This window comes from Apus apus, chromosome 1 (genome assembly GCF_020740795.1).
Source record: "Apus apus isolate bApuApu2 chromosome 1, bApuApu2.pri.cur, whole genome shotgun sequence".
Taxonomy (NCBI): domain Eukaryota; kingdom Metazoa; phylum Chordata; class Aves; order Apodiformes; family Apodidae; genus Apus; species Apus apus.
This window is the reverse complement of record NC_067282.1, coordinates 2,503,342-2,529,651: the sequence shown is the minus strand read 5'-3', so window position 1 is coordinate 2,529,651 and position 26,310 is coordinate 2,503,342. Positions and strand designations below refer to the sequence as shown.

Sequence of the window (26,310 nt, the reverse complement as noted above, 5' to 3'; positions counted from 1 at the left end):
ATCGTGTTTGTCCTGTTCTCTGAGACCACGTTCATCTTTATGGTGCCAATCACAGCCAAGGAGCTTTTGAGTCCAAGACACGGTCTCCCACGGCTCTTGCAAAACATACCACCAGTCTGGTCTTCTCATCTCATTAGGAGTCACGGTGCACTTGCTCCACAGCTGTGGACTTGCTGATCAGGGCATGCAGGCTTGTCAAGCAGCTCGTGCTACATGTGAAGCTGCACTGTCAACCCTCTGTGGGCCAGAGCATCCTTGCATGCTCATGCTGCAGCTTCACAGCCTCTCATCCCCTCCCTCAGCTCCACAGACGCCAGGTCCATGACCTGCTAACAACCATTCTCCAGCACAGCAGCAAAAGGAGGGAGGAGAGTCCATGGGTGGGCTTCTTCACGTGCTCCAAGAGCAGATCACACCACAGTGGGCAAGCTGCATAGGTCCATGTGCCTTGTTTCCCTGTTGAGATGTTGCCTCCTGTTGAAGAGCTGACTTAGGAGATGTGCTCCAAGGTGGTGATGCCATGGGAGGTCTCAGCTGCAGCGAGCTGCTGTTTTGTAGGTCTCTTCTTGGGGAATGTTTAGCTGTCCCAGGAGGCTGAACTGGAATTCTTGTCTCTTCCAGGCACAAGGGAGTCAGCATTTGTGTATGCCCTTTCTGCTGCTGCCATCAGCCACACCATTGCCAGAGCCTGCACCACCGGGGACCTCCCTGGCTGTTCCTGTGGTCCCATCCCAGGTGAGACACCTGGACCTGGGTATCGATGGGGAGGATGTGCAGACAACCTCAACTATGGTCTTATCATGGGGTCCAAATTTTCAGATGCTCCCATGAAGATGAAAAAATCAGGATCACAAGCCAATAAACTGATGCATCTGCACAACAGTGAAGTAGGGAGACAGGTAACAAATCCACGAGAGTTATTGTAATTGTACAATCATCTGTAGTGGTCGGTCTCTCTGTGAGGGTCAGTGTCTCTCTCAGCTAGCAAAAGGAGCAGGTTTCTCCCAGATTGCTCTGAACTCCTTTGGCCTGCTGAAGACTGTGGCTGTAATAACCCATGCTGGGACTCAGGAGGTCCTGAATGCTCTTATCAGCCCTGTCTCACCCCGGGTGGGATGTCTCATTGCCACTCTTTCCACCACCAAGGATGGCTCTGGCTTGCTTAGCCCAGGAGATGTGGTGGGGTTGGGTCCTGTCGTGCTCTGCCAAGGGCGTTGTGCAGGTGACGTGCTGTGTGAGCACAGAGGTACCTCATCTGCCAGGCTTGTCCAGCAGCAGCTGCTTCCCAGCCAACCCTGCAGCCAGGAGGGCTGATTTTTCCTTTTCAAACTGCTTTGCTGGTGATTATTCCCATACCTGGCAGAAGCTGCTTTGAACACCTTGCATCTAGAGGAGGGATAATGCTTACACCATGCTTGGGGAGCACTGAGGTGCAAACCCCCATCACAGCCCTCCATGCAGCTGGAGAAAAGGGTGGGGGGCAGGTGACCCCTGCACCCACCTCTAGGGCTGCAGAGATTCCCTAGGCTGCTCCTACCACACAGCTTGGTCCTTCCAGGGCTTCTGTACTCGGGTGCTGGAGCAGATAAAACTTGGAGCATGTTGAGCTCATTGGCAGCTCATCACGTAGCTATGGGCTGAAGTCACCACTCACCTTTGCAGAGCACAACCATGCCAACTTTGTCACCCCTGGGTGTTGGTTTTTTTCTACCATTCCTACTCAATCTGGGTCTTTGTTGTTGTTGTCGTTTTTGCTTCATTTTATTTTTTTTGCAGTATCTCAAGTTTTTTGTTTCAATTGCAATGGGCAAATGTTTGTTTGGGAGGTAGTGTTGCCATGGCTGGGGCATTCACCCCTTCCTGGCAACATCTCCTGTCGTGTCCCACAGAAATGAGGGTAATGCAGAACCAAAGTAAAAGGTTCTTTTGGCTCCCTGGCCAGCACAAAGGCAGGGGGAGGGTGCCCTGAATTAATCTTGACATCTCTGTTACCCAAAGCTGCTGGAGGCAGAAATGGTTGTTAAATATCTATTTATGAATTGCTTTGATTTTCAGCTCCTTAGGGATTTGGAGGGTGGAAATGCAGCCCTGTGGAGATATCTGATCCAAATTCAAAATGCTCCTCTGTCTGCTGGCTGCAAAGCTGCCTTGGTGAGAGCAGCCCTGGGCTGATAGTGATCACCAAGGAGCTGTGGGATCTCATTCCTTTTGCACAGTAGCTACTCTGGAGTGACTGTGCAGAAACCAGAGCAGCAGCAGTCCTTTCTACAGCAATCCCTGCTAAGAAAGTCCTTCTTTAGCAAGCTTGTGGGATGTTTGGAGGCAAGAGGACATTTCCTAACTCCTACATTCCTTTCTGCAGGTCTTGAAAGCCTCTCTTGAAATGAAATGCAAGTGCCATGGAGTTTCTGGGTCATGCTCTATCAAGACCTGTTGGAAAGGCCTTCAAGAGTTGCGAGACATTGCATTGGACCTCAAAAACAAGTATTTATCAGCCACCAAGGTCGTTCATCGGCCCATGGGCACACGCAAATACCTGGTGCCAAAGGATATTGATATCAGGCCGGTTAAGGAGACAGAGCTGATCTACCTGCAGAGCTCCCCTGACTTCTGCATGAAGAACGAGAAAGTGGGGTCACACGGGACCCAGGACAGGTGAGGTTTTCTGCCGTGGGTGCACTCTGAGCCCCAAAGAGGGAAAGGGGAGAGGGAACGTGTCTGAAGAAGAGGCAGGTGATGGGAAGGTAGCACGTGCATGCAGGTAAGGGACATCGCTAACAATTGGTGTGGGCTACAGATGCCCGAGCCTATTAGTGGTGGCTGTGGCCAAGACAAGGCTGTAGACACCCTTTGGTTATACAGGCAAGCACAAGATGCTACAAAGATTAGTTTTAGGATTTTTCTTCTACTGCATTTTAAAAATCCAGATGTGTTTGTGTTGCTCGTGGCTCTGCAGAGGAATTTCTTCACCCCATTAATATTAGTGATTTAAGGTTGTCACACCCAAACCTCCACTGGGCCCAGTGCTGTCCCTTTCACAGGGAGCAGACGTGCTTGTCTTTTCCCAGGATGTCTTTAATTCCCTCCAAGACAAACCAATTCCACCTTCCAGCAGTCTAAACATTTCTAGGTGAGCAGGAGAGCCTTTGACAGCTTAATAATGATGTATTTCTCAATTTTGCAGAGTTTTCAGGATTTTTGCTAGGTGGCTGCAATGGCTGGGTTTTGAGCTTGGCTCATTAGTTGGTATCTGCCAACTTGGCATTTTTTAGATAGCTTTCATAATTCTTCTTTGCTCTTGGTGTTACTTTGTGGTGGAGGCTCAGACAGCCAAGTTGCAAGGTGTGTGCACCTTCATTTTACTTCTTGTTGGCCACAGTGGTCATTGAACCACTTTGGTTCAATGGAGAGAAGGTTTTACTGTAACTGAGATGAAGCAGATGACTCAATAGCAGGAAAGATTCTCTCTGGATACCTTTGATTCATATGATGTATTTGGTAGGGGGGCTTTAGGAGATAACCTTTAGCAACAGCCATTTAATCTGCAACCACAATGCTATAGACAATATATCAGCATTTAAGTGGTTGAGCTGACCAGGAAATGATGGCAGTTGAGTGTGACAAGTGTGTCCTTTTTCTCTTCTGAGGTTTTATGGCAGCTACAGTTGTGTATCTTCCATTAGGACCAAAACCAAAAGCTGGAGTGCTCTACAACAGCACCTATATGGCAGCTCTGTGGTGGGAACACCAAGCTGACTTTCATGTCCAGCCCAGTAGTGGAGCAGTAATTAGCAAGTGAAGATGTTTATGGGTCACTGAGGATTGTAGGGAAAAAGAAAAACAAACATGTTGCAACTGGTTTCTCAGGGGAAATGTCTTTTGGGTGGAAGTGATGTCTTTGTGGATTTGTATGGGTTTTGACAAATGGTGTCTTGATAAAGACCTCTTTGTTGTGCCCCTCTGTTTTGCACCAACAAAATCAACAACAAAAAAGTGGGGGTTATTTGGAAATTAGTTTTACAGGAATTGCACGAAATCAACAGGTTGTGTCAAAACCAAAGTGAATTAATTATAGATTGGCCAAAGTAAAACATTTTCCATGTGCTGAAATCCTTTTAAGGGAGAGAGGGAGGAGTAAGTTTTGTTGTTTTTTTTTCATCTAATTTCATTTTACAGCAGATTTTGCCTTTTTATCCCAGCTAGGGATGAAAAAGTACGTCAAGATCTTGAATGATTTTATTATTAGTAGTAGTTTTTCCTTCCAAGGGCAGGAAAATGTGTATTGCAGGCACCCGTTTATCCCCAGCTGGGCGACAGCGACGATTGTGAGTCTGCCAGGCAAGGGTCCAGGGGAAGTGAGATTGAGTGAGGATTTAGAGGACTGAGATACAAAGGCAGGAAGGGATGACTTTCAAAAGGAACCTGTCAAGAAATACTCCCTGTTCTCAGCTGTGCAAGATGGTGATGGCCGTGGGAGGGGAGGAGGGAGAGATAGTCCCGTGTTGAGCTGCAGGCGTCTCTCAGGCCAAGTTTTAAGGTCATGTGTAGTTACACTCATTTTCATCACGATCCATCTGCCAGCTCTTGAGAAGATGCCTGCTGTCTCAAAACTGGCACGTGTAACATAAGCCACAGCAGCCCCCTTTCCTGCATTAAATTAGCAGGGAAAATCAGTGTAAAACGCACACAATGTGTTTGCAGATGGGTCCGTTCTCCCCGAGGGTGGGGGAGGGAAAAGGAGAGGAGCTTCCCTTACCTCCTCCTGCCATGGATGCCTTTTTCCCTTCTCAATTTTTCTTTCATGGAGAGGACATCTAAATGTATCTTAAATGTGGTGGCTTTGTTCCAGCCAGCTGAGGAGGTGCAGAGATAGCACCTAATGACAGGGATGAGGGAGAAGGAACACAAATGGGAAGCTGTTAGAGAGGGCAGGGAATAATGTGGTTCCTGCTTACTCTGCAAAGATGTAAAAAGGCTCACATGGAAATAGCCCAGACAGGTTTTTTATTGTGTAAGTCAAGTCCTAGAGGCATCTCAACGTTTTATCCTCGTGCACGTCAAAATTTTCTGGGGGGAGATCATGTTGTTTCTTACTAGGCTAATTTTTTTTTCAGGTCTTGTATGGCAAATGCAATCAAAAAGGGATTTTAGTGGTGGCCCCTCAGTTTCTTTTCTCTCTCCTTCCACCACCTGCCTGTTTCCTCTTTGGTCTTTTTCTGGCCATGAAGATGGATGCAGGGATTTGCCCACAGAGCATTACCAGTGCAGACCCCACTTACCATAGAGTCACAGAATGGTTTGTGTTCCCTTGAAGCTCATCTAATTCCCATTCCCTTCCCACTAGACCAGGTTGCTCCAAGCCCCATCCAACCTGGCCTTGAACACTTCCAGGGACGGGGCAGCCACAACTTCTCTGGTCAACCTGTGCCAGTGTCTCACCACCCTTAGGGGAAAGAAATTCTTCTTAAGATCTCATCTAAATCTACCCTCTTTCAGCTTACAACTGTTGCCCCTCATCCTAACACTACATGTCCTTGTAAAAAGTCTCATGCTCCAGAAAACTTCACTCTGGGCATCTCCAGCATCTTTCCAGCCATGCTTCCTGCCTCCAAAGAGATGAAGAGGTGAGGAGACCCCATTAATCACCCCAATTCCTGTTACAAGAATTAAACATTCAGATTGCTGTGTTTTCCTTAAAAAAAAAAATGAATGGTTTTACATCACATGGAGGAAAAAGTGCTTTCCCCTCCCCACGCCCCAGCCAGGTCCAGTGCTTGCCCAGAGCACTCTGGAAGCAGGACAGAGGTTGATGGTTCAGTTGCAACACTTTGGATGTATTGGGTTTCAGTGTGTGCTGTAGGGAACAATCCTGCACCAGCAAGTGGGTGGAAGGGATAATCTAATCGGTCGCTTCCATCTCTCTAATTATCCCTCACATTCTGCAGGCTTATTGTGTGTTTTGCAGGCAGGAAGGGGAATTGAATTACCTTGTAGTGGAACTGCGTGAGAATCCACTTGGAAAAGGTGCACCCTGTTACTCAAAAAGCCTTTCAGAGCTCTTGACTGAAAGGATTTCAAAGATTTATTTTGAACAAGCCTGAAATGTTTTCTAAGACACCTGGGCCTTTCTTAGTTTCATGTTGGAATTAGAAATGGTTTGGAAATCTGCATGCCTCCAAGCACTTGGGGTGTATCCAGATTCCAAAGCCAGGGAGCTGAACCTGAACCTGAGATTTGAAGCCTCTTTGAAGTGCTCAAAATCTGATTAAGGAGCTGGGTTTTGCAATCGTTTTTCCAAGGCTCCTGCAAACAGGTTTGCTGCAACCACAGCCCTCATTGACTCCAGCCAAGCTCCATGTGCCACTGTCACACTTTCATATCCAATAAAAAAAACCCTACAAACTGTCTGGAGAAAAATCTGAAGAATCTGATGTGTGGGGCAGCAAGAGGATTGTACAACTTTCAATGCGACAAATTGGGAAGAAATGTATATATTCCCATTTCAGAGCTTTCTTGCAAGCAAGCACCCCATAACTCATCTTTCATCAGGGTAGTTCAGTTTCTCCTGACTGAAGAATTCATTGTAAGCTTTGAGTAAGTGATAAATAATAGCAGATTATAAAAGTGAGATCTCTTGTGAGAAAAGAAGCAAAAGTATTAACCTTCTTTATCAGTAGGGTGCAATGTCTCATATTTCAAAGGCTGTTTAAGGTCCCTTCAGGAATCCAAGGAAAGGGAAATTCTGCCACGCATGCACAGGCCTCCAGCTCCTGAAGCTTTGCAGAGATAACTGAGCTGTTTATTACTGATCTTTCCCAGAGCAGTCTTGGAGCCAAATGGATGCCATTCCCTCCCCGCTGGAGATGGGAAGGAGCTCCTGGGTGCTGCAGGAATTGGGATGCAATGGGGATTCATCACAGAATCACAGAATAGTTCTGTTTGGAAAAGACCTTTAAGATCATGGAGTCCAACCACTAACTGAACTCTACCAAGTCCAGTGTTAAACCATGTCCCTCAACACCACATCTACATGTCTTTTAAGTGACTCCAGGGATGGTTATTCAACCACCTTCCTGGGCAGCTTGTTCTGGTGTTTTATTACCCTTTCAATGAAGAAGTTTCTTCTAATATCTAATCTAAACCTCCTCTGGTGCAACTTGAGGCCATTTCCTCTTGTCCAGTTGCTTATTACTTGGGAGAAGAAACCAACCCCCCCTCACTCCAACCTCCTTTTGGGTATCCATAGAGAGCTATAAGGTCTCCCTTCAGCCTCCTTTTCTCCAGGCTGAACATTCTTGGTTCCCTCAGACACTCCTCATACGACTTGTTCTCCAGACCCTTCCTCAGCTCCATTGCCCTCCTTAGGTGACTCACTTTGGCAGTGACTGTGGATGTTCATTGGTGGTTGCTCCTTGCTCATGTATTCATTCTTTCATGCAATATTAATTATTAGTCTTAAGTGTCCCCTGGAGTGGCTTAGGCTGGTTCATTTTCTTGGATAGGAACGTGCATGAAGTTAGCTGAGCGTGCATCTTCTGCTGGGTGACTGCAAAGACCTAGCAGCTGGTGGTTACATCTCTGCCATCTTGGAGGTCCCAACAGCAGGGCTGATCAAATGTTGCAGAGAAGGGATGGGGTGGTTTTCAGTGTTCATTGGTTGGATACCACTTGTTTCCTGCCACCCCAAAAACGGGCTTTGCATTTTACGATTACGGAGGCAATTAAATTTCCTAGCAGAAGCACTCATGTTTAGAAGGGGAATAGTGGGCAATTCTGGGTAAACAGCAGCATTTGGTGTTTGGTTGTTTTTGTAACAGCCTCCATAAGGTTCTGCCACTCAGTGAGGGCGCAAGAAGAAATATGAAAAACTTTGGCTTTGACTTGCTTACAATGTGCATAATGATTTTGTGATTTTTGGATCCGTTACCACGTGTGCCACCCTGTTTTTCATGGGTTCCAACAAATGATGAATAACACATAGCAAATAGTTCTTCTGTGAGCATCCCAGAGATTTAAACTGAAGGAAAGTCAGAAAAAAACAGCCTGAATAGGGTGCTCAGGGAAGTGGTGGAGTCACCATCCCTGGAGGTGTTAAAAAATGTGCAGATATGGCACTTCAGGACATGATTTATTTGACATGGTGGTGTTGGCTTGATGGTTGGACTTGATGATCTTAGAGGTCTTTTCCAACCTTAATGATTCTATAATGTTATTATCCTAGATATTAGAAAGAATTCCTTTACCAAAAGAGTGGTTGGACAGTGGAACAGGCTGCCCAGGGAGGTGGTGGAGTCACCATCTCTGGGAGTGTTTAAAAGAAATGTAGGGACATGATTCAAGCACTGAACGGGTAAATTAGGTTATGGTAAGTGGATTTAGGTTATGGTTGGACTTAATGATCTTCAAGGTCCCTTTCAACCAGGGTGATTCTATGATTCTATGATTCTAAAACACCTTCTCTCACCTGTAGGGAAGGAACTTTCCCAGGGAAATGTGCTCATAACTGGTGCCCTTTTTGGTAGTTGGGCCAAAAGCTGTGCTTTTTTTGGCTTTTCCTCAGTAAATCCCCAGGAAAGTCTGAATCCTTCCCACTTGGAGAGACCTGGATTTGACCATAAAATTTCCTGAACAGCTTTGTGAAGAATACATTTATTGGTGGAAAGAGTCTTTTCATTGAGTAAAGTTGTAATGGAGAGTGAATTTAGGGAATTAAAAAATGCACCCAGCTCTGCTGAATGTATTTAGTCCTTCTGTATCAACAGCATTGGAGTTAGGGAGCATCAGGGCTGAGAATGACTTTCCAAGGAGCTTGACCTTTTTAGGAGCAAGACTGAACTGAGACAACCTGGGCTGTTACTAAAGATATTTGTCTTCCCTGGTGTTAAAAACTATTGCCCTAAACAATCTATTCCAGGGCTTTCCTGTGCTCAGAATTAACATTTGTCTTAATCTGAATTTACCCTTTTTTTTTTTTTGCAAATCAACCCGATCATTTCTTGTCCTCTTTTCTCCACATAGGAAGAACGTTTCTTCTCTCTTCTTTTTGCAGTGATGTTTTTTAGATGGGAAAACAGCTCTTCTTGCAAGCTTCCCTGAATCAGTGTCTTCAGCCTTTCCTACTTTCTGAACTGCTCCTCAGTCCCCTGGGAACATTTCCACATTGGTCTGGATCTTTCTTGGAGCGTGTTGCTTACGTTGCATTTTAATCCACTCTCACAAAATGCTCTCAGCTCCTTTTGCCCTAGCATCATCCACAGGTTTTTCAGCTGGCTCTCTCTTCTTCATTAATGAAAATACAGGCTGGTTCCAGGATGTCCCTTGACATCTCCTTGCTGACATGTACTATTGATAACTCTCTTTCGTGCAGTTGTTCAGTGTCAGTCTCTAGTTGTTCCTTGTGGAGGAGAAAGCAATTTAAAAGTAGTTAAGATCCTGCCCTCAGAAACTTGTATGAAGTTGTGCACTTTGATGTATTTTTAGCAATGTCCGTTGTGTTCTAACACAATCCTGGGGGGATGTGAATTGTTTTTTTCTCTTTCTTTCATATACTGCTGTACAACTTGACATCACTCAAGCAAGGGGCACTAAAGAAGTGAATAGGATTTTGATTTAAAAGAGAAAAAAATGAATTACTGCTTCACACAGCTTGTCTTCTGGTGCTTGTGGCTGCTGGAGGTCGTAGCGGCAGATGGTTTCCCTGAGGTCAGAGAGGGATGAGACAAACCCACTGCCAGGATGTCCACAAGGGGATACTGAGATGTCTAGGCAGGAATGTACCTTCTATCATTCTTAATATAAGGGCCCAGGTGCTGGTGGGGTATGAGGAAATATTACAAGAAAGCATCCAGATTTGTATTTTCCTCCCTAAAGAGCATCTCCCACAGCCATTGCAGAGGAATGGGCCAGGCAGGCAGTTGCTGTGACCCAGAATGACTTTTCTCATGTACTCATAAGCAGTTTCCACTTACCAATAGACTGAAGGAGCGAGGTCCCAGTGGACATCTGGTCCATTCTTATCATCAAAGGTTGGCCCACATGAACCATGAGGTTCCTTCCAACCTGGCATTCTAAGATTCAATGATAATCTGTCATTATTTTGAGTGACAGTGCAGAGTTGGCCTCAGCGTGGCTCTCAGATGCCAGCTGGGCAACCAAAAAATCTGTCCTTCTATCTGCTGACATGTTCCCAGAAGAGATCTTGGGTCCACAATTAAATTAAGGGTGACATCTCCCCATGATTTTTAAAACTAAAATCCCCCAGGAAGTGTAGCCTCTCCATCTGACTCTTAGAAGTGCTTGAGATGTCCTTCTCCCCCTCTTCTGAGGAGCCACCCCCATGATGAGGCTGTTTGGGCTTAGGGAGCAATGCAAATGAGGGCTGGGAAGGGGAGATTTTGGAGAAGCAAATTGAGTGGGATTTGTCCAGTCAGCAGGGCTGACCTCCTCCCCTCTTGCACAAAGAAGGAAAAAGCACTGTGACAATGTGAGAGCCTGTTCCTGAGCCAGGACCTTGGCTGGGATTACGGCTGAAGCATCGTTTTTCACCCATCTTCCAAGTGCTTCTAGAGGTCCCTGTGTTGTGCTAAGATGCAATCGCCTGCCTTCGGATTTTCTCTCCGAGGCTCAGGAGGAGGGCATTTCTCTTGAGCTGCTGGAATCCTGCTGGACCCAGCCCAAAACAAATGAGATTGAACTTAACCCACCAGCAGGGAGCCTGGTGAGATCGCAGCCATGGGCTCTGAAAGCAGATGCTCAGGGGCAGCTTCTGTGGGTAAGCTCTGGGTTTTGGGCTCCTTTGTCTTCCCCCCCTGCTTGCTTCTTGTATGGACAGATATGGCTGAGAAACTACCCCTGTTTCAGCTTATTTAAAGAAAAATAAGGACAATTCATCCAGGCCTACATTTTAAAACAGCAAACAAAATCTCTGGTTAGTGGCATTGTCAGGAAAGTTTTCTTGAAGCCCATTTAGGTTCAGGATGGGATCAAAATCTTTGTTTTGCCTATTTAATCCATCCATCTATCCATCCATCCAGAACGTCCCTGTTCCTTTAGCCAAAACTGAGAGAAACTTGGGAATTTTTTAATAAGTTTTTGGCTTTTTCCTTCCTTTCTTTCTTTCTTTCAGGCTGGGTGGGATGGGGACAGCTATAGAAACATATCTCCTAGGAGATCCACTTGTCTTTTGCACACCACAGGGCTGGGTACAAGGAAATGGAGATTCCCAGTACATCATGTGGAAGAGAGTTGCTTTCTGTTTGGGTGGGGCAAATTTGACTGTCAGGGGCTTGGTATATTCAGGGAGTGAAAGTCCTCAGTGGTGAAATGGAGTCAGAGTCAACCCATGATCCTTTTCTTGACCATTTTAATGGTCTCTCAGCACCAGGTGGCACAGATGCACTGCACTTCCATCACCATGCTCCTGCATCCACCTCTGTGTGAACCTCCAACAGCAACCTTTCCACCCACGGTGAAGCTGAGGACAGTTCTCAGATACCCTCACCTTCTTCTAATGTCAACATGCTTTTATTTGAACCGTTGCTTCCAATATTTAATGCATTTACTAATACATTTATGAGGAGTCATTTGGAGGTTTCCTGGGGAAGGGGCCCTGGCTCACAGGGGCAATAACAGCGCCTTTGGTTCAGCGTTGGGCAAACAGGCTCAGTGTGCTTGCAGAATTCAGCTTCAGTGGAGGCTTTCAAAGGTTTGTCAATATTTACACACACTCCCGAATGGGGAGGAGCAGTGGGGGGAGCCTTTAAACACTGGACCCTGAGAGGAATGTGGGTCAGAAATAACAAACAGGAGGCCCTCCTGAGTCAGAAAAAAATGAAGGAAGAACAAGAACAAAATCTCAACACCTCATTAATCCCATAACTTCTCCTAATGCATTACCTCATGAGGCATTCCTATAAATCTCATAGATCTCTGTTCATCTGTTAATGGATTGCTCAGCTCAAGAGTCCAACTCATGCTTCTCTCTCCTTTCCATGCCCCAAAACATTTCAGTCCAGCACAACAATGTAGAATAAGATTTAGAAGAGATGTCATGGAGAGATGTCACTCTCTGAGCCTCCTTCCTTAGAGTCGTTTTAAGACTCCTTCAAGTTCACAGCCCCATGTTGTTGGGTGCATCATGAAATTTGTTTCCCTACAGCACTGCAGGGAAGTGTCTGGAGCCAAGTGTCTGGTCAAACATGAACACTTCCACCTTGGGCTGTTCTTACAGTCTGTGGAGATGGCAAAGTCTGTGCCAATTGTCTGTGAAGAAACGGCAACTCCATCTCTAGGACGTGGTTCATCTCATCCAAAAGTCAGTGCTGGTTGTGCTCTTCTGTCCAGTGACCCAACTTGAAGTATTTTAGCAGACCAAAACAGCTGGTTTTCCAGAATAGCTGGGAATCCTTGATCAATGGATCAATGAAAGAGATTCCTCAATTTATGGGTTACTACTCAAAACCTCAAGTCAGCCTCTTGAGAGCAGACAAAGCGAGGGAGCCCCGCACAATGGCCAACTTCTCCTGACGAGTCTGGCTTCAATTAAAAGCAGAAGCAAAACAAGCAGTGAAAGTCCGTGTGATATTTGGCAGCTTGTCATCCTACCCTGTGCTCCTGCCGTGCTGCTTGCTCCTGGGTCAGCACTTGGGGTGGCATAGGGTCAGTCTCCTGGCTGATCACACCGTGCTGGGAGACACTAGGGGGGAAAGTGCAGAGTCTGGCCCTCCTGGTATCGGTTGTCATTTCCCTGGTAGGGTCAGGGTTGGATAGTGGCTGTAACAGCCTTCTCGGGAGCTTTCCCAGCCTGGGATCCTTGGCTCAGTGCCTGTGCAAATACTCTATGGCCACAGGGTTCCTTCTCCATCCTTTTCAGGTCAGGTACTGTTGGACAAACACTGGTGTTTATTCTTTAGAGTATCGTGTTCATAAAATCACAGAATGGTCTGGGTTGGAAAGGAGCTCAAAGATCAACTAGTTCCAACCCTTGCCATGGGCAGGGACACCTGCCATGGGCAACCTCTGGCAGTGTTTCACCATCCTCACAGGAAATAATTTCTTCCTAAGATGCAAGCTAAATCTCCCCTCTACCAGTTTAAAGCCATTCTCCCTTACCCTAGTACCCCATGCCCTTGTCCCAAGTCCCTCCCCAGCTTTCCTGGAGCCTCTTCAGGCACTGGAAGGTGCTCTAAGGTCACTCTGGAGTCTTCTCTTCTCCAGGTTGAACACCCCAACTCTCCCAGCCTGGCTCCATAGCGGAGGTGCTCCAGTCCTCTGATAATTTTCCTGGCTCTCCCCCTTCTCCAGCTCCTTTCAGACACTTTGGAGCCTGCCTGGGAATACAGGTTGCAAGGGGCTATGAGTTTTTGGTTTGACAGAGGTATCAAGATAGCTTTGTTTGTCTGCATGTTCAGAAGCTAAGTCCTACCTGCCCTGGATGACTGGAGCTCCCTGAGTCTGAACTGAGAGTCAGAACAGGAGTTCAGTGTTATTTTGGATATCAGAGCAGGTGATGTGAGACCATCCCTGGGGTGCTTCCCTTGCAGGTATAGAGGGCTGCATGGCTGGATGCTCACCCCTGCCACGTGCTTGCTGCAACCGTGCTGGCTTCACCCAACATTTTGCAGAGCTGCCAGGCCCCAACCCCGTCACAGGACACTGGTTTGGAAAGCTCAGCAGGGATTTGCTTTTTGCTCATCACATTTCCTTTTTTTTTTTCCAGGCAATGCAACAAGACCTCCAACGGGAGCGACAGCTGCGACCTGATGTGCTGTGGCAGAGGCTACAACCCCTACATGGACAAAGTGGTGGAGAGATGCCACTGCAAGTACCACTGGTGCTGCTACGTGACCTGTAAAAAGTGTGAGAGGACTGTGGAGAGATACGTGTGCAAATGAGAACCTTCCTCTCCTCCCGGGAGCTGAGACACCAGCAGCACCCCAGCACTCTTCAGAGAAGAGAAAGCATTTCTCAGACTAGACGTCGTTTATCTTGCAAAGACAAAGACTTGAGGAAAGATGGTAGGAGGGAAAAAACAAACAAACAAACAAACAATCACACCAGTAAAAATAAGACCCTTTAAAAAAAAAACAACACCAATAAACCTGCAAGTGTTTTCCCCCACCAATAAAGTGCTCTCTGAGAGGACAAAAACTCATTTGGGATGGTATCTTCTTCCAAAATCTTTCCTATGGTTACCAGTGACATCCGGCCATCAAGTGCCTCAGTGTTTTGAGAGAAAAAAACTAGAAACTTTCCCCAGGAATGGAAAAAAAACCTCTTGTTTGAAAATAACTGAGGCTCACACCTGCCTGTGCTTTCTAGTACAGGTACTGAGTCTGCATTGGGACCATCCCAGAAGGGAAAACACTAGAACTTTTCAGCAATAACTGCCTTTGTTGCCAAAGACTTAATTTTTAGCATGGAAGCTTTACCACTCTGGATGGTAAAGCTGGAAAGGTTTCAGGTCAATTCCCTGAAATGAACAACTCGTTTTAAACTTTCTTTTATGCAGGTCTGCGACTTGGAAGTTACTGCTGCAGGAACTGCTGTCCATGATTTTTCCAGACTGGATGGGATTTCAAATTCATCCATACAAAAACTCCCAGGGGCAGTGAGAATAGGGTACCCTGAGAAAGGCTTTATGGGGTCCACAAGCTTGTTGTGAAGCCGTTAGGATAAAATAACACAGCAAAGCCAAAATCCAGTGGGAAAATTTATATATATATATATATCTCCTGCTCTCTTTCCCTCCTGCCCTTTGGGTGTGATGCCCTTAGTCCCTGATGTTCTGCTGTGTTGGGCCATCAAGCCTTTAGGGAAATAAGCTGCTGCCTCTTTTCCCCCAGCAAAACTATTGACCCAGCCCCAAGAAACTGCAGAGAATGGAGCAGGTCTGGTCCTGGCCGTGGGGAGTGCAGCTCTGTGGGGCAGCAGCTATTCCCAGCAGGAATGAGTGGGAATGTGTCAGTCCTTCAGGTGGCCCTGCCTTGACCCAGCAGAGAACCACTGTCTGTGGCTGTACAGGTTTGCTTTTCTATGTGGACATACAGAAATATTTATATCTCGCGCTTTCGTCTTCTCTACTTCCTACATAAATATACCTATCTATTATAAACAAGCATGAACAATAGTATGAAATAAATGCTGAAGTTACTGGTGCAACAGCAAAATGTTAGATGATTATGTTTCACTTTCCTACTTGGAAAGCAACCCTGCTTTCCCTCCCAAGGACGGGAGAAGAGCATGGCTCGAGGCACTCGCTGGCGTGGGATAGATAAGTTCCTCTATTCCCAGTCTCCCCAGCCTCTTCATTTTGAGCAGAATTAGCCAAGATACATTCAAGAGAACAAAACAGAGCACTTGGAGAAAGGAATCGTCACCATTCTTGTTTTGCTTTTTGGATCAGCCATCACTCTCATCGGCAAAATATCCCAGTGCCCTGAAGGAGCTTAATAACAAACATGACTAATAACTCTCCTGGGAGGTTTGCTCCAGGAGTTGCTGTGCAGTGGAGGTTTTAGCCTAGGTCAGGTTGCAATTTTTGCTCCTTTATTGCAATGGGCATGAAGCTCTGTGTCCCTGCTAGGAAAGGTGACACTGGAGAAGGATGTCTGCTCCAGAAACAGAAAGCAGCAGAACCTGTGAGGTCCTTCAGATCATTTCTGGGGACCCTGTTCTCCACGCAAAGTGCTGTAAACAGCCAAAAACTCACTCCTGCATGAATAAGGGAGGACAGTGCCACTTTCCTAGGGGGAAATACATCCTTAACCTTGCAGTCTTCCTTAAAATCCTTCCTTTTTCCCCACCCAGCCACTCTCCAGGAGGCAACTGCCTTCAGTGGCTCTGAGCAGCCTCGGAGAGAGGCAGGAGAAAAGTATCCTGGGCTAGAGAGCAAAATTAGAGATACTGTTCTCCTCAGCTACTTCGCTTTGCTGTAACAGGTTTGGTCTCTTCACCTCCTTCCCTCCCCCAGCCACAAGCAGGCAAAGAGAGGCCTTTGGAAGTTTGTCAGTGGTTTGTGTTATTGTCACCCCATAAAAGCTGGTGGACTAAAACGTCTCCACAGTGCGGTGTGATGAGCGGTGGGTGTCTTTAGGCTGACATGCAGACAGGCTGGTGGCACCAATCCCACTGCTCTCCAAAGCCAGAATTTGGCTTCGTTTGATATATAAAGAAAAGGTCTGCTTTCATTCTTTGAAGGGATTTTATTTTTGTTTCCACTCTCTGATGACGCCAACGAGGCAGGGATGTTCTGACCGAAGAAAAATTTGAGCGTTTCAGTGTTATTCTGTAATGACTCTTTTTCTTGTTCCCTTGCTGATGTCCTGAGTCTTTCTGCTTGACAAAAAAAAATAGTGAGATGGAAGAAATGCTCTACATGCACATTGTTTTCAGCTGCATTTCCCTCCTCTGGTGTCAGAACCATGTTCCTCAGCTGTTTTTCCCATGAAAAGAAGAAACCATAGCTTTGCAGAGCATGGAAAGAGATGAGTAAGCCTGCCAGTCATCTGCAGGACCATCAGAAGATCTTTAGCCATGGTGGTACCTCACAGTTTGTCTCTGCCTCTGCTCACAACTGTCCATTACTGAAGATGCTTAACTGACATGGCTGCAGTGTTGTTTTTTCTTGCAACTGTAAGAGCTACTTGCAGGAGCATGACATCTCATCTGCTCAGAACAACCATGGGGAGAAACAAACCCAAGCTCATGCTGATCCTCCTCTCCATTCTTCATAGAATCACAGACTCGTAGTATCACAGGCTGGTTGGTGTTGGAGGGACCTTCAAGATCATCTAGATCCAACCCCCTGAATGGGCAGGGACACCTCTCACTAGGTCAGGTTGTTCCAAGCCCCATCCTGCCTGGTCTTGAACATTTCCAGGGATGGGGCAGATGCAGCTTCTTTGGGCAATCTGTGACAGTGTCTCACCACCCTCACAGCAAAGAATGTATTCCTAATGTCTAACCTAAATCTCCACTTTTTCAGTTTAAAACCTTTCCTCCTTGTCTTTTCACTCCATGCCCTTGCCAAAAGTCCCTTCTCAGCTTTTCTGTAGCCACATCAGGTACTGGAAAGTATCATAGAATCGTAGAATGCCAGGTTGGAAGGAACCTCAAGGACCATCTGGTCCAACCTTTCCAGGTACTACTCCAGTTGATCTGAGGTGGCTCAGCACCCTGTCAAGCTGAGGTTTCAAACTGCCCAATGTGGGGGAATCCACCACTTCCCTCGGGAGACGATTCCAATGTTGGACTGTCCTGATGGGGAAACATTTCCCTCTTGTGTCCAATGGGAATCTCCCCAGGAGCAACTTGTGCCCAGGACCCCTTGTCTTTTCCATGGGACTCCTTGTAAACAAGGAGTCTCCATCTTCTTGGCAGCCACCCTTTAAGGACTGGAACATTGTAATAAGGTCTCCCTGGAGCCTTGTTCTCTGCAGGCTGAGCAGCCCCAACTCTCTCAGCGTGTCTTCATAGGAGAGCTCTCCCACCCTCAGATCATCTTCAGGGCCTCCTCTGGACTTGGTCCAACAGCTCCATGTCTTTCTTGTTTTGTGGACCCCAGAACTGGACCCAGCATTGCAGGGGAGGTCTCATCAGAGCAGAGCAGAGAGGGAGAATCACCTCCCATTCCTCTCCTGTTGGCCTGGCGTTTTCTAATTCTTCAGAAAATGGTTTCTATGAGTCTGTGAGAGGGAGGCAATGCTTTCTCTCTTCTTTTTCCTTTTAATACAAACTAGGAGAGTCTGTAACATGGGACTGTACCCGTGGAACAGCTCGTGGTGCATTTTGCACCTTGCAGCCTGGCTCTGATGCTTTCCTCCTGGCATCAGCAGTGAGAAACAGAGAAGCCAGAAGAGAGAAATCTCCTTGCTCTCGGTTGCAAGACTCAGTGCAACAGGAGTCCAAAATGTAGCTGCCAAATTATTTTCCGTCTGTGTGTGGCCTGAAAGATATTTGGGAGAACATTTGTCACCAAAAAATCATCTTGCAAGGAAAACATATCCCTAAGAGGAGGGCAAGAACTTATGTACCAGTCTCCTTCCTTCCCCGGCCCCTCAGCAACCAGCTTTCAAGGCTTTGCTCCAAAACACTGAGGTCTTTCAGCTTCTGAATGAAATGGCTTGAATTATTGTGAATGTCTCTGCTGGGTGATGCTACAGTTCCTTCTCTCATAACATGCCCTGCCAGACCCCAACAGCTGGTATAATTTGGCCCAGCTCCATGTCCTACTACACAGCTCTGTTGATTTACACTGGCTGGGAAAGTACAGCTGATATATTCCCATAAACACCACTATTTCAAAATATTACAGTATTACCCCTGAAGGAAAGGGCAGCCTATCTTGTAAAGTATTAGGTCGGTGGCTTTGTAGCATTTATTAATTTGAAACAACATCCATGATTTAATAAAACAGTTTGGACTTCATGCCATTTCCAAGTCTGAGGATTTAGACCTTGAGTGTACCCAGCTGGTTTTATATTTTTTGATGAATCCCTCCCTTCATTCTCACCCCCTGCATGTTTTTTATCCTTTAAGTTGCTCCCCAAGGTAGGCAAGTGACGTTCATTACAAAAAACTCCCATCCCATTATTAAGTTTAGTCTGCAAAACAGAAAATACCTTCATTATTAAAGCAGGCAGCCCACGAGTGTTTCAAGTGCAGCTCTTTAAGCCCTTGATGAAGAAAAAGAGGGTGGGGAAAGGAGGCAAAAATCTGAATATAATTAGCAATGCCTTTGTAAGGAAAGTGATAAAAGAGTCCCTGAGGGACCATCCCTTTTCCTGCTAGAAAAGAGATCCCTGCAGACAACCATTAGCATCCTCTAGGTGAGGCAGGCTTGTGCTGCCCAGCTCCAGGCCACCTGTCCCAGGAAGATGTTGGGAGGCTCTGGAGGGACTTTGGGACATGGGGAATGAGAGGAAAATTCCACCCTGGGATTGCTTCTCCGTGACACCCTCACCCCACCACGAAGGATTTGCCTTCCCTGCATCAGGAAACACCATCACTTTTCTTCCAAGAGCAGATGGGAGCCAGCACAGGCACCACTTTGTCCTCTACACGTGGGAGAGGGAGCAGAAAACAAGATTTGAGAAAGGGGGAGAAAGAACAGGAAACTTAAAATCCACCTGAGATTAATGACTTTAACATGTACAACATGTTTTGTTTTGTTTTGTTTTCCCCTCAGGACCAGTTTCATCATTCAGGCAGAGTTTGATTAAATGTCTCAGCAGAGCCATGGTTTATTCATCTAGAGTAAAAGTTATCCCCCCCTTCAGGGAAGCAGCATTAGCTTTGTTTTCAAATTATAAGAGCAACAATAATAATAAAAAGAATAAGAATGGTATGCATTGTGGATTGGTTTTATTTGCTTTTTGTTAAGAGTGAGTGGACTGTGTTTTGTCTGCATTGCAAAGATGAAATGAATTATTTTAAAGACCCTTTATGGGTTGTGGGGAGTTGTTTTTTCTCCTTTAAGTGGAATTTTTCAAAGTATTCCCCAGATTCAACCAGGCTGCCCAGGGAACTGGTGGTGGCAACATCCCTGGAGGTGTTCAGAAAACGAGTAGACGTGGTACTTAGGGAGATGGGTTGAGTGGTCACAGGGGTGGAGGCCTGACTGTTGGACTTGATGATCTTGAAGGTCTTTTCCAACCTCAATGATTCTGTGAATCACGTGGCCTTGAAATTTCTCTGAAGAAAAATGTTTTTCTAATGCTGGGCCCCAAATTCTCTCAGTCTGGGAAGGGGTCTGTAGCATTGCTCAGTGGTGATGAACAATCAACCTGGCCTGGAGTGAAGGTGGGACAATAAAATAAAACCAGGTGAAGTTGGGTGCTCACAGCTCCATGGTTGTCTGAAACTCCGGGGGCTCAACTTCAACATCCTCAAGGACTGGCTGCTTTCTCATAATTCTTATTGTATTTCAGAGGAAAGAGTGATTTTAAGTCCATCATTCTAGGGTGTTTCCACCCTTCCCTGTTCTCTCTCATCCTAAATTTCAGGACATTGAGGATTATCCCATATTATAGCACCTCATACTAAATTTTGAGCTGTTTAGAATTAGCTTAAATAATGATGGACTTAAAATCTCTCCTGAAATTCAGCATGAATTTTGAGAAAGCAGCCAATCCTCGAGGAAGTTGAAGTTGAGCTGTCATAGAATCACAAAATGACAGACTGGTTTGGGTTGGAAGGGACATTTAAGACCATCGAGTTCCAACCCCCCTGCATGGGCAGGGACACCTCCCACCAGCTCAGGTTGCTCCAAGCCCCATCCAACCTGCCCTTCAACACTGCCAGGGATGGGGCAGCCACAGCTTCTCTGGGCAACCTGGGCCAGGGTCTCACCACCACACTCACAGGAAAGAATTTCTTCCTAATAACCAATCTCAATCTCCCCTCTTTCAGCTTGAAACCCTCATCACATCACTCTGTGTCCTTATAAAAAGCCCCTCCCCAGCTTTCCTGGAGCCCCTTCAGGCCCTGGAAGGTGCTCTCAGGTCTCCCTGGAGCCTTCTCTTCTCCAGGCTGAACACACCCCTAGAGCTTCAGACAATTAGTATTATCCTAAATAACTTGAAATTTAAGATGACATGTTGTAATCTGGGCCATTATAAAAGTCACAAATAGCAGCAACTGAATCACTGACAAGAACTGACTGATGGGCATATCTCACATCAAATGTCCCCCAGATCCAGGAGGTGGGATCACCCAAAGGAAGATCCAGACCTTTTTCTGCTGTAGACACAGGAAACATGCACCACCTGCAACTGCTCCCCACTCAGCTACCTGCTCAACCTGCCATTAATTTTACAAAGTGCTGCACATGTTGACCAGGGCCAGGCTCAGGCAGGAAAACTGTTTTCTTTTCCAAACTCCTGCTCTGTCCAGGGCTGCTGGACAGATTAAAATACCACCTCGGTGCTCACCTCTGCAGGTGCTTCCTTCCTCACTGCAGGCAGCTTGCAAGCTGCGGGGGGATGTGAGCTGGAAGTATCTTTGGAGAACATGGGAAATGGTGGCTCACAAGTCCCTGTGTAGCCACGCTTGAGGAGCAGCAGCCCTTGGTGTGACATAAAAGTGTCAAGTCAACAGTTGCAAAGAATTGGCTGATTTAAGGCAGCCCCAACTCCCCAGCTCACCCTGACCCCTACATGGAACTCTTCCTCCACGGCATGAAGGGCTCCTCTCAGCAATGAAGCACCTGGTGCTGTTTGAGGCTTTGCACTGGATTTCTGAGTGTCCTTGGCCCCTTGGGGATCCCCTGCCCCCCAGGGCTGGAAGAGGAAAGTCAAGGAGACACCCAAGGCCACATCAAATAGCACTGAGATTTAAGTGACTGAATCGCACTCTGGCATCTGCTGATGCAAGGACTCAGGGACACTTTCTTCCCTCCATAGCCCTGATCCCAAGTGCTCTTTCAGATCCACCAACAAAGCAGGTGACACTCAAAAATGAGCTTTGCAAATCCACAAGGCTGGTCCTCCCTCAGAATTGCCACTGACACACACAGACCAGGTCGGACCTCCAGATCTGGTCCTTACAGCCCCAAGTCACCAAGAGGGGCTTCTGAGTTAAAAGGGGCCTTAGTGAACAGTTCCAAGCTGTTGAATGAATTTCCCCAGGAGGAATTCACCTCCTCTGACATTGCACATGTCATGGAGCAAGCTGTCCTCAGCTCCCTGCACTGCCCATAAAGATATGCTAGAAACCTGGCATGCCTCCAAAGAGAGGGTCAGGAGAAGATGAATGGTGGTCACTGGGAGATGGTGTGACCCTTTTCATGTAGACATCCCCAGGGCAGAAGTCAGAATTTGGATGAGATTTATCCTTGGCCTGATGCTTCTCATTGAGGTTCTGTTTTGATGTTTGGCCTTGTAACAAACCAAGTTCATTGGTTGTTCTGCATATGTGGGCTCTCAGCATCAGAGCATGGTCCTGTGTATCTCCTATGCCCACAATGGTTACAGCTGGCATCCATCATTCACATAAATTGCTTAAAGACACTTCCAAATAAACCAATGAAGCTCAAAGGCTGAAACCAAGCACTGAAAACATGTAAATGTGGCTGGCTGGATTTACTTTTTCCTCTTCTCCCCTTTAGAGGGAACATTTTTGTCTTGGGATTTACACATAACCCCAAGGAAACGAAAAGCTTCACATTTCAGGGAGTGTATAAAGAAAATCAAACCACTCAAGTGCAGTGTCCACTTTGTGGTTGCAATCAAATGTCAGACTCGAGTCCCCTGAACTTGACTTGTATTGTTAATTGCTCTGGTACAAAGGAACATTTTTTTTCCCAACCATTAAAAAGGCTATTCCAGATAATAAAATGTAAACACAGAAACTTCAAAGAACAAAATGAATGCCATAGAGTAACTGTGTTTTACATGAACACTGAGCTGCTGGTAGAGGATTTATCCTTGCAAAAGATTTTCCATTACTCTGTGCAATCTGGTTAAGAGCCTGAGTGCCCTGGTTTACCTTTAGGAGACTTAGATAAGCTGAGAGATCTCCCTGCATAGAGAGACACTGATCATCCTTTCAACATCCTCCTTTTTCTCTTCATAATTATCTTGGCCATTTTAATGAGATTGACCTTCTTTCTCTTTGCAAATATCCTTTTGAACATTCCTCTCAATGGTGTGGGTACTGGATGAAATACATGGGAATAAAGGAATCATGGAGAAGGAGATTAAATAATTCAAAGCAAAAAAAACAGCACACGAGTGCTCCAAAGTGCCTTTTAGGCACCTATATGAATATGCAGTCTTAGGAACTGAAGACCTCAGTGACCATATGCATTACTGCATATTTTGTCCTTCTTAGCCCAGACCAATTGCTCCTTCCCAGCTAATGTGGGTATATAGGTAAGATACAATCCTAGATGCAAGGAATGGTTTGAGTTGGAAGGGACCTGAAAAATCACCAGGTTCCAACCCCCCTGCATGGGCAGGGACCCCTCCCAGCAGCCCAGGCTGCACAAGCCTCATCCAACCTGCCCTTCAACACCTCCAGGGATGGGGCAGCCACAACCTCCCTGGGCAACCTGGGCCAGGGTTTCACCACCCTCACAGGAAATTATTTATTTCTAAAATCTCCTCTAAATCTCCCCTCTTCCATTTTGAAACCGTTCCCTTTTGTCCTATTACTTGAGGCCCTTATAAAAAGTCTCTCCCCACCTTTCTTGTTGGACCTTCAGGTACTGCAATAGTAATACATATAAAGTATATAGCAAACAGATTGTATTATATTAGATAATAAGCAACTAATTAATTTAAAGCAATAGGTTATATATAATGGAATGGATTTTGGAATTTACCAATGTTTTTATTTAATAAAACTCCCACCCTCTTTTAGCAGAACCAAATGCAACTCCATGGATCTTGAATCCCATTCAAGTTTTTCCTTCTGCACCATATGCCATAATTTTTCAGGTGCTCTCATGCAGGGAGGCACCTGGGATGAGAGTCATCTCATGCAGCTTCAGGTGATGGCAATGGAGAACATCTATATATGAGCTAACCCAGCACCCTCTTCATGATGGGTGGGTGTGAGGAAGGGATGAACTGGCTGCACTCCCTCTGTTATTCTGCTTTTTAGCCTGAATTATTTCTGAGCACTGGCCAGTCTCACCTAATTCTGGGTTACAATTGAATCCAGGACTTGTTCTGCTGGGTTTCATGCTAAGGGAGTTTTCACAGCTCTGGCTGGGGCTAGGTAACCTAGTTAAGTTATGCTAGAAATCCAGCAGAGGTGTGTTTATATTTATCATCACCCTGTAACTAAGACTGACACAAAAAAAGATTAAAGCAATAAAACCCAAAATAGAACATCTTCTTGCAGAGGGTTTTTTTTGCTTGTTTTGTTAGGGTTTTTGGGTTTGTTTTTTTTTTAAAGGTCCAGAGTTTTCAACTAGGATTTTCCTTGACAGGATCAAGTACATTTTCAGACTCAGTTTCTTAATGGGCTACATCTACTTAATGTAATTTTGCATCTGAACTGTGTGTCTTGTCAAACACAAGCATGGTCAGAGCTGCACTCAGCAGTGCTCACTTTCCCTGGAATCAGACTCAGCCCAATAAATTAGTTTTACTGCTCTTGGTATCACCCTGTTATCATTCAGAGTGATTTAGTCTGGACTTCCCAAACTTTCCCATTCTTTCCCAATGAAAGGAACTGAGCTCCCAAAACAAATTTAAAAATCTCTTTCTCTCTCTTTCTCTCTCTTTCTCTCTCTTTCTCTCTCTTTCTCTCTCTTTCTCTCTCTTTCTCTCTCTTTCTCTCTCTTTCTCTCTCTTTCTCTCTCTTTCTCTCTCTTTCTCTCTCTTTCTCTCTCTATTTCTTTTTCTCTCTTTCTCTCTCTATTTCTTTCTCTCTCTCTCTCTTTCTCTCTCTCTTTCTCTCTCTCTATTTCTTTCTCTCTCTCTTTCTCTCTCTCTCTCTTTCTCTCTCTCTTTCTCTCTCTCTCTTTCTCTCTCTCTTTCTCTCTCTCTATTTCTTTCTCTCTCTCTTTCTCTCTTTCTATTTCTTTCTCTCTTTCTCTCTCTCTCTCTCTTTCTCTCTCTATTTCTTTCTCTCTCTCTATTTCTCTTTCTCTCTCTCTTTCTCTATTTCTCTTTCTCTCTCTCTTTCTCTATTTCTCTTTCTCTCTCTCTTTCTCTATTTCTCTTTCTCTCTCTCTTTCTCTTTTTCTCTCTCTATTTCTCTTTCTCTCTCTCTTTCTCTTTTTCTCTCTCTTTCTCTCTCTATTTCTCTTTTTCTCTCTTTCTCTCCCTTTCTCTCTCTATTTCTCTTTTTCTCTCTTTCTCTATTTCTTTCTCTATTTCTCTTTCTCTCTCTCTATTTCTTTCTCTCTCTATTTCTTTTTTTCTCTCTTTCTCTCTATATTTTTTCTCTCTCTATTTCTCTTTTTCTCTCTATTTCTTTCTCTCTCTCTTTCTCTTTCTATTTCTTTCTCTATTTCTTTTTCTTTCTCTATTTCTCTTTTTCTCTCTCTCTCTTTCTCTCTCTATTTCTCTTTTTCTCTCTTTTTCTCTCTATTTCTCTTTTTCTCTCTCTTTCTCTATTTCTCTTTTTCTCTCTCTTTCTCTCTGTATTTCTTTCTCTCTCTTTCTCTCTCTTTCTCTATTTCTTTCTCTCTCTCTCTCTCTATTTCTTTCTCTCTCTCTCTTTCTCTCTCTTTCTCTTCCTCTCTTTCTCTCTTTCTCTCTTTTTGTCTCTCTCATCTTCTCTATTTCCTTTCCTTATTTTCTCCTCCCTTCCCTTTCCTTTCTTTCTCCTCTCACTTGCTCTTTCTCTCTTTTTCTTGCTTTCCTTCTCCTAGCTTTCTCTCTCTTCCCATTAGTGGCCTCTAAAAAACAATTCACAGCTACACTTTTTAAAAGAGTAGCTTCTTTGCTCAAAGAGAATCTGTTTAATTAGGCAATTGTGACCTGCTTCTCAGCTGGTGTAAATCAGCAGCAATGATTTATACCAGCTGAACATATGAATTCTGGTGTTTGGTAGCAGGTTTTAGAGGGCCTGCCTTGTAAAGTGCATTGGGCTGTGTATTTTATTAGCTCCAAGAACATTTTGTAAAAATACAGTTGTCTTTTAGGTGATCTCTTTTTATATTTATTTCCATATCTCTAATATTCCCACGTCGTTTGCATGATTAAACAAGAAGACAGATGGATTTGTCATTGCAGAACAAGGCAGGAGCTGGGTGAGAATGGTCTAAGCTCCCTCTTACATCATGGGGGAGTCACTTGAAGCTGAGGTGCTGAATATCCCATAGAAGGTATTGACAGCTCACAAGCCCTGCTGGAGCCCAAAGTGCTTTACAAGGATCTAAAGGGCCTCCAGAGGCATCTGTGAGGGATGCAGCCCACAGGTTGGATGCTGAGGAGGGAAGGAGATGGGAATAGGTGTCCATCCCTCCGTGGTAATGGAAGGGTAAGACAGTACAGAAAGAGGAAACAACTTCTGGGGTTTTTGTGGAATTTTATTCTCTGTTCTCAAAAAGGCTGATGGATCTCTTCCTGGGGCAAGTGAAGGAGTGACAATTGATATGCAGACCTCTGGTTAGGAGCATCTGAAAACCTGGCACTCACAGAATGACAGAATCTTTGGGGCTGGAAGGGACCTGGAATGATCACCCAGCCCAACCCCCCTGCCAGAGCAGGGTCACCCAGAGCACATCACACAGGAATGTGTCCAGGAGGGTTGGAATGTCTCCAGAGAAGGAGACTCCACAGCCTCTCTGGGCAGCCTGGCCCAGGGCTCTGTCACTCTCACAGGAAAGAAGTTTTTTTCTGATGTTTTTGT

At 45.5% G+C, this 26,310-nt stretch overlaps 1 protein-coding gene across 1 annotated transcript in view; it reads left to right on the top strand.

The window, feature by feature from the left end:
- The window catches only part of WNT11 (Wnt family member 11), a 29,223-nt gene extending 14,274 nt beyond the window's left edge, over positions 1 to 14,949 (top strand). The window contains exons 4-6 of the mRNA XM_051608768.1: positions 622 to 899; positions 2,363 to 2,655; positions 13,718 to 14,949. Of these exons, the coding sequence (XP_051464728.1) occupies positions 622 to 899; positions 2,363 to 2,655; positions 13,718 to 13,892 (746 nt within the window). The 3' untranslated portion in view covers positions 13,893 to 14,949. The remainder of the gene's footprint in view (positions 1 to 621; positions 900 to 2,362; positions 2,656 to 13,717) is intronic.
- Positions 14,950 to 26,310: the final 11,361 nt, after the last annotated feature.